The sequence below is a fragment of the Sphaeramia orbicularis genome, chromosome 9, assembly GCF_902148855.1.
Source record: "Sphaeramia orbicularis chromosome 9, fSphaOr1.1, whole genome shotgun sequence".
In the NCBI taxonomy this organism is placed as follows: domain Eukaryota; kingdom Metazoa; phylum Chordata; class Actinopteri; order Kurtiformes; family Apogonidae; genus Sphaeramia; species Sphaeramia orbicularis.
Window position 1 is genome coordinate 18,239,826 of NC_043965.1, and position 11,744 is coordinate 18,251,569.

The 11,744-nt window shown below is 38.3% G+C and overlaps 2 protein-coding genes across 2 annotated transcripts; one reads left to right on the forward strand and one right to left on the reverse strand.

Moving 5' to 3' along the window:
- Nucleotides 1-939: 939 nt before the first annotated feature.
- h2az2a (H2A.Z variant histone 2a) lies at nt 940-3,503 on the reverse strand. Its single transcript, XM_030142662.1, has 5 exons — nt 3,370-3,503; nt 2,196-2,273; nt 1,992-2,105; nt 1,758-1,887; nt 940-1,543 (listed from the first exon to the last, which is right to left on the reverse strand). The coding sequence occupies exons 1-5, from the start codon at nt 3,370-3,372 to the stop codon at nt 1,482-1,484; spliced, it is 387 nt and encodes a 128-aa protein (XP_029998522.1). The 5' UTR covers nt 3,373-3,503; the 3' UTR covers nt 940-1,481.
- Nucleotides 3,504-4,104: 601 nt separating this feature from the next.
- Nucleotides 4,105-7,281, forward strand: LOC115425258 (transcriptional activator protein Pur-beta). The gene has a single exon (XM_030142661.1). It carries the CDS (start codon nt 4,131-4,133, stop codon nt 5,046-5,048), a length of 918 nt encoding a protein of 305 aa, XP_029998521.1. The 5' UTR covers nt 4,105-4,130; the 3' UTR covers nt 5,049-7,281.
- Nucleotides 7,282-11,744: the final 4,463 nt, after the last annotated feature.

Below are 11,744 nucleotides of genomic sequence, written 5' to 3' on the forward strand. Positions count from 1 at the left end.
TTTTTTGTGTTTCCACATCCATTCTCCTTAAATACTGGTTCGGTCCTAAATCCTATTTTTGATTGTGGTCACGTTACACAAAATCCCGAACTCTGAACACCTCATCTAATGCAGACCAGCGCAAGTACAAACTCCATTTTAAAGTCAATTAAGACCCAATTTTCAAAGATACATCATCATATTATCATAAGACAAAGACATGTATTAGACGTATTCGTAAAGAGAATAAAAAAATGTCTTAGGACACTGTGCAGCTAGATGATTTGAGACCATTTGCTATCATCACCATAACTTCCAACAAATTTTCTGGATATCTTATTTCAAACAGATTTTCTTTCCTGTTGTATCAAATTAGCAGAGGTGGAGCTATAATTTCTGTTTTTATTTGTGGGATGTATTGGTATTAATAATCATCCAATTCAGACAAGAGCAGGAATGTTAAGAATGGCAGTGGCTCCACCTGCTGGCTCACAGAATAAATACAGGGAAATAACATTTCTGATTTGGATAGCCAAATGGAAATTAAGTCAAAAACATATCCATGGCATCCAAGTCAAAATACAGTAAAGTGTTACATTAGTTAAGATATCCTACTCAACTCTCTTTTAAAAGTCTCTTGAGTTTTGTCAGTTTAAACTCTAGACATTAAAATGTATTTAACTTGTACTGGTTATACATTTCAAGTTGAGAATGTACGTATGTCCTTACCTAAGGTTATTTGGTGCTTACCAGTATGTAAGCAATATTTCAGTAAAGTTCTACTCTGTATATACCACTAGAATGGCAATACGGCTGACCAACGACAGTGTATTTGTTGAAGAGTATGAGACACAAATAAGTGTAAAATAAATATATTGGTGGTAATGTATCAGAACTCCAAAAACTTAAAACGATTTTTCTGCAGAACTTTTTCAAGAACAGTAACACAAAACACTGTGGCAGAGTTGTAAGAAGTTTTCAATTATTTTCAGTTTGATGTAAAAAAATTGTTTTTAATACATCACTATTCTTGTGCAGTTCAAAATATTACAGTAAGTTAAAAGGAAACAAAGCACCATCTCACATTTAGCTGTCTTGTTATCCATTATGCTGTCCAAAAAAAAGTTTTACCTTAAAAATTTGTATTATAGTAAATATTGTAACTTCAAGAAAATAACCACAGAAACAAGTTTTTTTTATATAAAAAAATGGTTTAACAATTTCTTTGTATAAAACATTACAGTTCCAAGCCAATCAAACAAATTCACTGTCACTTTTGAAATGATTATGAACTCCCCAGTCAAACGTTCTACGATAACATACAAAGGGTTTTGCTGTTAAGGGGGTTTTCTGTACTTTTTCTAGATATGGGAAAATATAACAACAACACAAAGTCTAACAATCACTCTTCGTTCGCTATAATATTAATAATAAAAAAGAACAAAAGTGAACTCCTGGTCCGATCAAAACCCAAGCCCCAAAATTTCTGGTCAACATGGCATCTATGCAGTCTTCTGCTGGCCCTTCTTCCCAATGAGGGATTTGTGGATGTGGGGAATCACACCTGAAAACAAAGCCATCAGTCAAATCAAATGTTTCAAGCCAGGGTTTCTTAGGTCTACACACTATCAGTAAGTGTAACACCTGGATCAGCATCACACTTTGACATTATTCATGCACCATTAAGCAAAAACACACAAAAACCCCATACATAAACTTTAAACAGAACATGAATCAGATATTTAAACCATGTTCCTCAATTTGTGATGTCATCTCACCTCCTCCAGCAATTGTTGCCTTGATAAGAGAGTCCAACTCCTCATCACCACGGATGGCCAGCTGCAAATGGCGGGGAGTAATACGCTTCACCTTCAAGTCTTTGGAAGCATTGCCTGCCAACTCTAGTACCTGGGAATAAAAACACAGTAAGACTTACTTTCAGAAATGTAGTAACAAATCATAACAGCATGTCACTACAAAACACAGGCATACGCAAAATGGGAAGAGCTTACTTCAGCAGTGAGGTACTCAAGGATAGCTGCGCTGTATACAGCTGCTGTAGCTCCTACGCGACCATGGCTGGTTGTACGAGTTTTCAAGTGCCTGTGGATACGACCCACTGGGAACTGGCAGAAAATAAATAAATACAATGAGACAAACAAAGGGGCAAGACAGGTGACACACTCAGCATCTGTATTATATTAGAAGAAACCTACCTGCAGACCAGCTCTCTGGGAGCGCGACACTGCTTTTGCCTTGGCTTTTCCACTGTCCTTCCCAGCTTTGCCTCCTGCCTGCATCAGTGTTATTGAAGAACACACAAATTTAGGAAGCAAAACAAGATAGCACATTAACCAAGGAACATAAAAAAATACAAAGCAAGTAGTTCAGACAAACACTACAAAATCCAAATATTAGTGTTCTGTGCACTAGAGATTTTTTTTAAACAGTCTACAAAATTGTATACTGTAGGCTACCAAGACACTTCCAAACAAAGAAATATGCAAATCAAACAAGATACATTGAGTTGTCAGGACTTCATTCCCGCACAAGAAAACAACCAATACCAACTCAAAACACATCATATGGCGCTACAATGGAAAACTGCAGACGCCCGGTTAAACTAAATTGCTTTCCCGCCAATCGAAAACAAAATAATATATCAGAAGCAGTACCAATAGTACTGATCTGACACTGTAAATATAACCTATAAACAGTAAATACGTGAGCCTAAACCGGCACATGAAGTTCTAGCCTATATTCTTAAAAAAAACACAAGAGACTGTCAGCGGACTACTCCTAATATCCCCGCGACTAACGGAAAACAGACGCGCCGCTTTAACCACCCAAGTTTCTTTGCAGATTTTTGCACGTAAAACGCCCATCTGAAACAATGTTCCGATGTTAGTGAAAACTCACACGTTTAATTCAGACCGCTCTGTGCACATTTCATAGATTTGTACTCGACAGACAGCAAACCTATTCTACCGCTGAGCCAGTCAAACGGCTACACTTAGCTTGCTAACGGTTGCTAACCCACCGATAAGAGGCTATCCAAGTCAAACACCACTTTACTATGAATCAAAGTTTGAACGCTGGCGGAATCTTAAGACTTAAACCAAAAGATAAGGTTCATCAAAACACATCGATAACAATCACGGTGTTACTTTTGGATGATTATCCACAAAATTAAGACTTTCAGCGCTAACGTCAAAGCTAACGTGTTAGCTGACAGTTAGCTCTTTAGCAAACCTTTTTAACCACACACCTTCTGTTCGAATTTTACTAGCTCCAAATTAAAACAGCACTTTCTACAGTTGCTCAATAATCACGGAAAAAATGCAACAGGGTCCTTTATGACACATGTAGCAGTAACCGAAGCGCAATTACCATTTTTCCGTGCGGTTATTTGATTGTAGAACTGTGTCGATAGCAAACAATTTCGGCTCCCGAAAGCAAAGAAACAATAAACCCTTTTGCAAATCTTTTGCATGCGACCCCTCGTGGGAGTCTGAATGCCCAATCAAAACCTCCGATGTTACTTCGAATATCTGCTTCGACCAATCACAAACAGTTTTGCAAAGCTTACCCATCCCCCACCCCAGATCACGGCCGCTGTCTTTGCGCACGAAACCAACAAGTAGGCGGGACTCAGTGTGTGGAGTGTCCTTCCAGGGGCATCCATCCCAAAAATGTACAAAATACACAGGCACCAGTGTACAGTTACCATTAACTACTTAATAAGAGCATATTTTAGCATATTGATATCATGACCGGTTGGAATACATCAATGTTTGTATCGAGAACAGTACTAGTATGCTTTAATCAACTCAATGCATCTAAAATAAATTCTTAATAGGGAAATTGTGCTGTGTAGATTTATTAAATATGAGTTCATTAGTGACGTGGAGACCTATTATGGACTGTAAATACAATATGTGCTCGAATGTCATCCAGAGGCTGGTACGTTTTTTTACACAGACAGGAGAATTGGCCAATTAAAATGAGAGCTGTCCGTCTGATGTTATAAATGACAGCTGTAGCAGCCAATGTGAAGCAAGCAGCCAGCGTCCGGTTTCCTCTGCGAGCACGGCGAGCAAGGGGGGGTGGGGGTCAAAGATACGCAGAGAAACGGGCTGCTGGTGGCGAAGATGGCGGATGGGGACAGTGGCAGTGAGCGCGGTGGCAGCAGCGGCGGTGGAGGGGGAGGAGGCGGCGGGTTTCAGCACTACCAGCGGGAGCCGGAGACCCAGGAGCTGGCCTCGAAGCGGCTGGACATTCAGAACAAACGCTTCTATCTTGATGTAAAGCAGAACGCCAAAGGCCGGTTCATCAAAATCGCCGAGGTCGGCGCCGGAGGCTCCAAAAGTCGGCTGACCCTCTCTATGTCAGTTGCGGCAGAGTTCCGTGACTACCTGGGGGATTTCATAGAGCACTACGCCCAGCTGGGGCCTAGCACTCCGGAGCAGATCGCTCAATCATCCGGTGGGGATGACACCGGGCCTAGACGGGCCTTGAAGAGTGAGTTCCTGGTGCGGGAGAACCGAAAATACTACCTCGACCTGAAGGAGAACCAGCGGGGTCGGTTTCTCCGGATCCGGCAGACCGTAAACCGAGGCCCCGGTTTTGGAGTCGGAGTAGGTGGCATCCCCGGTGCTGGCCTGCAGGCCGGACAAACCATCGCACTCCCGGCCCAGGGCTTAATAGAGTTTCGCGACGCCCTAGCCAAATTAATAGACGACTACGGGGGAGATGAGGAGGAGCTGGCCGGCGGCGGAGGGGCCGGGGGCTACAGCGAGCTTCCGGAGGGCACCTCAATCATGGTGGACTCCAAGCGGTTCTTCTTTGACGTGGGATCCAACAAGTACGGAGTTTTCTTACGGGTGAGCGAAGTGAAGCCCAGTTACAGAAACTCTATTACAATCCCGTTTAAGGCATGGAGTAAGTTCGGGGGAGCGTTCAGCCGCTACGCCGAGGAAATGAAAGAGATCCAGGAGCGGCACAGGGATAAGATGTACGAGAGGAGAGCCGGAGAGGAGTCAGAGGGCGACGACGTGGACGACGATTGATGGAGAGCTGGCTACTAGTGATGAAGCTGACAACATGATGCAAAGCCTGGAGATAAACAGAGAAAGAGAGAGTGGATCGACTATTCTGTGCATGACGATTCGAACTTTAAAATGCTAAAACAACGGAGTTACATAAAGTATATTTGACTGCGAAATTACTGTCTATATAAGAGAATAATGTTCTAAAGTGTAGGTGGATGTTATAGATAAATGAGTGCGGACTGCAGTAGTCAGCTCTTGTATGAGATTCCCCATTGATTAAAAAAAATAATATATAAATATATATCTATATATATCTATATATATATTGATTGTCCATTTGATAACCTCACGTAGCCCAACAAATTAAGTTTGACAGTGCTCAAGACACAGCCGTAGGTACCCTGTCCCACTTCCTGGTTGATATCCAGTGGTAAGAGCTCACCTGGTGCTGACCTGTAGTCTGTTAGATGATGCTAGGGAAGTGTGAAACATGTAACAAACTCAAACCAGCAGGTGCAGAGTGGGGGGGTCGAGACGGAGCACCTGCATCACTCACCATGGCTGTGTGTGTTTTGTCCAAGTGACCTGCAACGGGTTGCCCAGACACACCCACAACACCCAGAGCCACGGTCTCAACTATCGGGGGCATTCTTGGCATTACAGGATATCCGCTCCCACTAAAGGTGATCTGTTACAAGCACACAACTCATTTGGATTCTCTTGACAAATCCAAATGAGTCCAAATGACCCTCCATCCCCCTCTCTTCCCTCCCTCATGGGCATCCCTCAGGTGCTGACCTCGTGTTCCAATCGCTGATATGTGTCGAGGCCCGCACACATGCGGCTTGTGTCTCAGGACTGGCAAGTTTCATCCATATTTTGGGGTATAGCAGCATCACCTGTGCCTGTGCATCATTCTCGAGAGGTTCTGGGTGCAGATCTGGTCAGCCAGTTGCTGCAGTTGAGACGTCTGTGGCAACTGATGATGTCTCATATGATGCAGGCCCATGTGTGACCCCTGTGACCTTTCTGTCAGGGGCGATGCAGTGAGCTCAGGTCTCCAGCACTGGTCACAATTTCTGAGTTAAAGCTTAATATTGTCGGGCTTGAGCTAAAGTCTCAAGGGAATTGACCTTGTCGACTTATTTAGGGTGCACCATTTGGATCCTTTAATCTTGAACTCAGACCATTAATGACTGAAGCAATATTCAGTCTGATTGTAAGAAATTAGGTGCTTTTGGAAAACAAAAACCCACAGTGGTGTGCTTTACCTAAAGAAAAAAATATATATACTGGAAGAGATTTACTTACTAAAAGATCAAGTATAGATAGAATTATTTTTCAAAAGAGATATATTGCAATATGTCTTAGAAATATGAGACATTTATTAGATAATGCTGCCTAAAGTGGCTTATTTAAAACACTAAACTTGGATGCAACTGTCCAGGGTGATATTTCATACCTGCTTTTTTCCTAACATTTCTTTTATTCCTTAGAGGAAATTAAGAAGAGTACAACAAATTGATAACACAGTATGTTATAGCAATTTCTAGAAAAACAACTTCATTGAAGTAGTTTGTCAGCAAACACTCAGCACTCCAGTTCACTTTACCGAGCATCAAGTTGTCCCCTCGTTTCAGTCCACCCGTTTTTAATCATGTTTTATCATAAATTGGCTTTACATCAGTTGCCATATGACGCAAACATAAACATCTGCAACCATCAACATTTTGTCTTTAGTGCTCCTTTTAAAATATGATCATTTTTGCATGCCTGCTCTTTCGCGGAGCTGCCTTGTGTTCTTTTCTTTTGCATACTCTGATTGCTGTATGATGGTATTTATCCATTTTTGAGAGCGGTTTTAAGTTTTATTTCTGTATTGCAATGGAAAAAAGTTTAAAGTTTACTTCTCAGCCTAATAAAAAAAAGCCACAAAGTTCCCATGCTTTGGGGAATGTCACTTTCATTGTCCCACTTCCTTTGTAAACCTCTCGTTGAATTTTACTTTACCCACTTCAACACAGCAGAGAAAGGCCATATGAAAAAAGAAACATCTGGGAGCAATAGTTTTTTTCTCTTTTCTATTGATATAATATACTATATATAATATTACACATGAAATTGAACTCTACATCCTTCTTCCTGTACTGTGTTATGTGAAATGGCAGCTGTTTCAGTCATGTGTGTTCTGCTGTAATATTCTACCAAGTTCCTTTCAACGAGAAATAAAAAAAGACGTTTTTGCTCAGGAGAGGTGTGGCCTTTTTATCATCTGACATCAGAGTGGAGGTCACTCTGTCTTGAAGACTATAGGTGACAGTGTGCACACTGTCTTGTGTGGTATGCATTGAGATGTGCTTGAAGTATTTGCATAAACATATGGAGCCAAAAAAGGCTGTTTCTTGTCCTCAAAACGTACAAACGAATTAGCAGTTCTCAAGGATATCTTCAAATTGTGTTTTGATCCAAAAAACAATATACTGAGAAAGCTAAGAAAACACTAAATAGACACATTGTAAGGAGTCTGTGAATCTTGATTTAAAGCACTTAAAATAACTTGTGCAGAGCTCTGCAATGTGCAAAGCAGATTTATTCCATTCTACTGAGAAATAATTACAGCTGCACCGCATTCGTCTGGTATTATTCCATTGCACATGCTTTATTCAGCAACAGGTGCATGTGGAATAAAAGGGGCTTACATTTTATGATTCTGTGCCTTTAAAAGTACAGAGGGTGAAATACAGAAAACAATACAAGTTTTAGGAGATACTGAATATTTTTCAGTAAAGGAATATACGGTCTGAACAAATTTGTCATACTATTTCATGCTGTATTGGACTTTGTAAAGAGACTTCACCGAATTGCAGTGAAATTAACTTTTCAAAAACTGCTTTACACAGACAGATAGAACCTGAATAGCAAAATGTGGTATAGAATAAGTGTCAGCACCCATCAGAATCTAAAGTGAAAAATATGACTTCCTCCATGTTTTACCACAGTGGCTGATCTGCTGCAGCCTACTTACGATTATTTGGTACTTCAACATTAGATTTTCATTACAAAGTGGCATTATTTGGGGCATTTATGAAATTGTACAATAATAAACATTGGTGACTTATGGTTTTAATTTGTGGGGCACGATAACCAAACACAAAAATGAATTGTGTGCAGGTGTACTCAGAAAGAAGCAGACTATGAGCAAATCTAAACTGAGTTTGTGTGTATTAAACTGAGCAAAAAGATGCCTAACAATGAAATGTTAAAGAGAAGATTTTTTTTTTATCCTATATAAATGCTGCACGTATCTACTTATAGACAAAGTAAAAAATGGGTTTTGGTTGATGATAATGAAAAATGTTCAAAAATAGTCTCTCCATATCTTTAAGGCCACAGTAATCCACTTGAGTGAGACTACAGAGCCACATGTGGCCCAGGAGCCAGGGTTTGAAGACCCCTGGACCAGAGTACTTCATGCCATGGTTTTGAAGAGGGAAAATTGACAGACAAGTATCAAAGACCGTGCTACTGAGACTAAAGTTTACATAAACTGGCATAAACATTACATATTTCATTCAATGTGTGTGAACCCAAAGGTCAGATGTAGCTGAAGTGGAATCACATGCTGGAATTTCATTCTGGTCCCACATGAGACATTTTTCTGTTGACTAAATTACCCTGAAGACGATAGTTTTATCAAGTAAAATGTGGCTCCAGTAGTGTCTTTATCCTTTCAGTATCTACACAAATCCTTGTTATACTTAGTCAAACACATACACTGCTATTGATTAAGTTGGAATAATGTTGTTTTCTGACACATTCCTCTTTTTATTTCTATTTATACACATCAACAATTACCTTTGATCAGGTGCAAAGATTACATAATGAGTCCCAGTTACACTTTATCTATCAGGAATAACTCACATTGTCACAATAATTTCATGAGAAGAGGTGAAAATATTTTATTCCAACTTTATGGGCAACTGTATTTTTCACAGGATCTTCCATTATTAAACCACATGACCTGATTACAGTGAAAATATGTAGATATTTAAGCAGAATCTTACAGCGGTTCTCTTTTTCTTGGACTCACCTCTGGGATACAGGGTTATCTGGAGGTTTGTGAGTCTTTTAAGAGCTATTTTTTGGTAATGTGTGCAGTGTGTCACAGTGTGTACCACAGACAGAGAGGAAAGATGATTCACCTCAAAATGTGTATGGAGTCTGCTTTTCTCTGAGACATGGAAAGATTTCAGCAGACGCCCAACAAGTTTTACTTAGTGAACATTAACCCATAAAGGCCCAGTGCTACTTTTATGGCAGTTTCCAAATGAATTTTTCATCTCTATGTAATCTTTCTTAAGTGATTTTACCACCATTTATTATAATATTATCTTCTGTATTTTGCTTTTTTTTTTTCAGTGTAAATCATGCTTTTTCCTATATCTAATTCACTGATCAGATTTTCATCAAAGCTCAGAGTTACATTGAGGATTATAATATCAAAAACTGAAGAAAAACTGATTTTTTTCATCAAAATATGTTATTAACCGAATGTAAAACCAAGTGTGTCATTTATCAAACTCTAGGTTTTAGTAGTGAATCAATGTTGTAGAAGATGATGGTGTTTCCATGTTCACTACAGAGCCTCTGAACATCCAAATGGGTCATATCTGATGACTATGAAAAGATGACAAACTGCATTTTTCACCTTTTATTTACAAGTATTGATAGGATTGGTGCAGAGGTGTCAAACATGCGGCCCGGGGGCCAAATCTAGCCCGCCGAAGGTTCCATTCCGGCCCACAGGATGAAAGTGCAAAAATTAACCTGAACTGTCAAGGTTGTCCAAATCATTTTGGTTCAGGTTCCACATACAGACCAATGTGATCTACAGTACAAAAATAACAACACAATAAACCCATAAATAATGACGACAACTTTTCTTTGTGAAAAATTATGTGGAAAAAATTTAAGTGAAAAAAATAACATTACACTGTGAAAATATTTACACTTACAAAACTATTCTTTCACAATAAAATGCAAATAAATACATAAATAAAAGCAAAGATGAACAACCCGAAATGTGCAATTTTAACAACATTCTGCCTGTTACTAAATGTTTTGTGCATTTATGGATCCACTGTGATCTGTAGTTGTGTTAATAATAAGAGATGTAATATTGTAGAAACTGTTCAAATTTTAGTTCCAAACTCCAAAATTTTAACAATATTCTGCCTATTACCAAATGTTTATGTAACACTGTGTGTAATGTACATGTATAAATAATAAGTTGAGGCATAATATTGTTCAAATTGCACTAATTTTTCAAATGAAATTTCTGTTTTTTCAGGTTATTCACATCTTTTTTGTAAAATGTAAATATTTTCATAATTCAATTGGGGGTTTTTTTGTACTAAAACAAAAAGAAAAACTTGGATTTGTCATTATTTATAGGTTATTAAATCATTATTTTACTGGTCTGGCCCGCTTAAGATCAAATTGGGCTAAAGATGGCCCCTGAACCAAAATGAGTTTGACACCACTGGATTAGTGGATGAACAGGTATTAAACATTTTAGATCAGTAGACGATTTTATTGGATGGTGGATGTTTGTGCCTTTATGGGTTAAATGTCCCTACTTTATTAAGGACGTCAGGTTAATAATTTGGTAGTAGAAGCATGAAAAATATAATTATTTGACATTTAATCCCTTAAGGGGTTCAAAAAATTGAGAAATATTCCTCTTATTCTGTGTCATATCATTGATTTGTTTGAGCTGTTTGTTAAATTGAAAATATTCCTGTTCAAACAAACTCTGCATTTAAAGGTAAATATCTTGTGATTCAATCTGAAGCTATAATAGGTTATGGATGTTGGAAAGCGTTCAGAGACAGACATAGTTTTGACTGAATAAAATAAAACCACATTGCCTCTCTACTTTTTAAAGTAACTTCTGTGTACAAAAACAAGTATGTCATCAAATATGTATCTTTTATGGATGTAATATACAGTATAAACTCAACATCGTTCCTGCTGATACAGTAAAAAAGAATGAACCAATAAAACTAATAAATATGTGAGGAAATATTTGCAAGTTAACCCTTTAACCCTTGAGAAATTATTTCAGGTGAATGTTCTGCTGTGAATTGGCGTCTGTTTCAGTGTCATAAAAGCTGCTGTGAGTATGTGTTTCTTTTCTTCAGTGGTTTTGTTTTACTGTGTGTTTTAGGGTCAAAAAAAGGTGGAAAAACAGAAAAAGACAAAGAAACTAATTGAAGTTTTACAGGTTTCTGCTAAATAAGACACTCAGAATGTACATCAGTAAGAAATTTTGGATGTTGAAAATGAGCTATGAACTGGAACACACTGAACAACAAGTATTTGAGTTTTGGACGAGTAGTTTTTGTTCTGGGCTCTTTTTTTTCTCTAAATGAGTCCAGCTGTTTTTTGGCATGTGGTTGAACTCCAAAAAGTCCTTACACAGCCAAAACTCAGTAAAAATACAGTAAAAAAATAAATAAATAAATAAATAAATAAATAAATAAATATATATATATATATATATATATATATATATATATATATATATATATATATAAAATAAAGGAAAATCACCACAACACTGCCAACAACAGTTAAAAAAAGAGAAAACACACACAAGGAAAATGGCGTAAAAAAAAAAAAAAAATTCTATTTTTTTATTGCAAGTCGGTC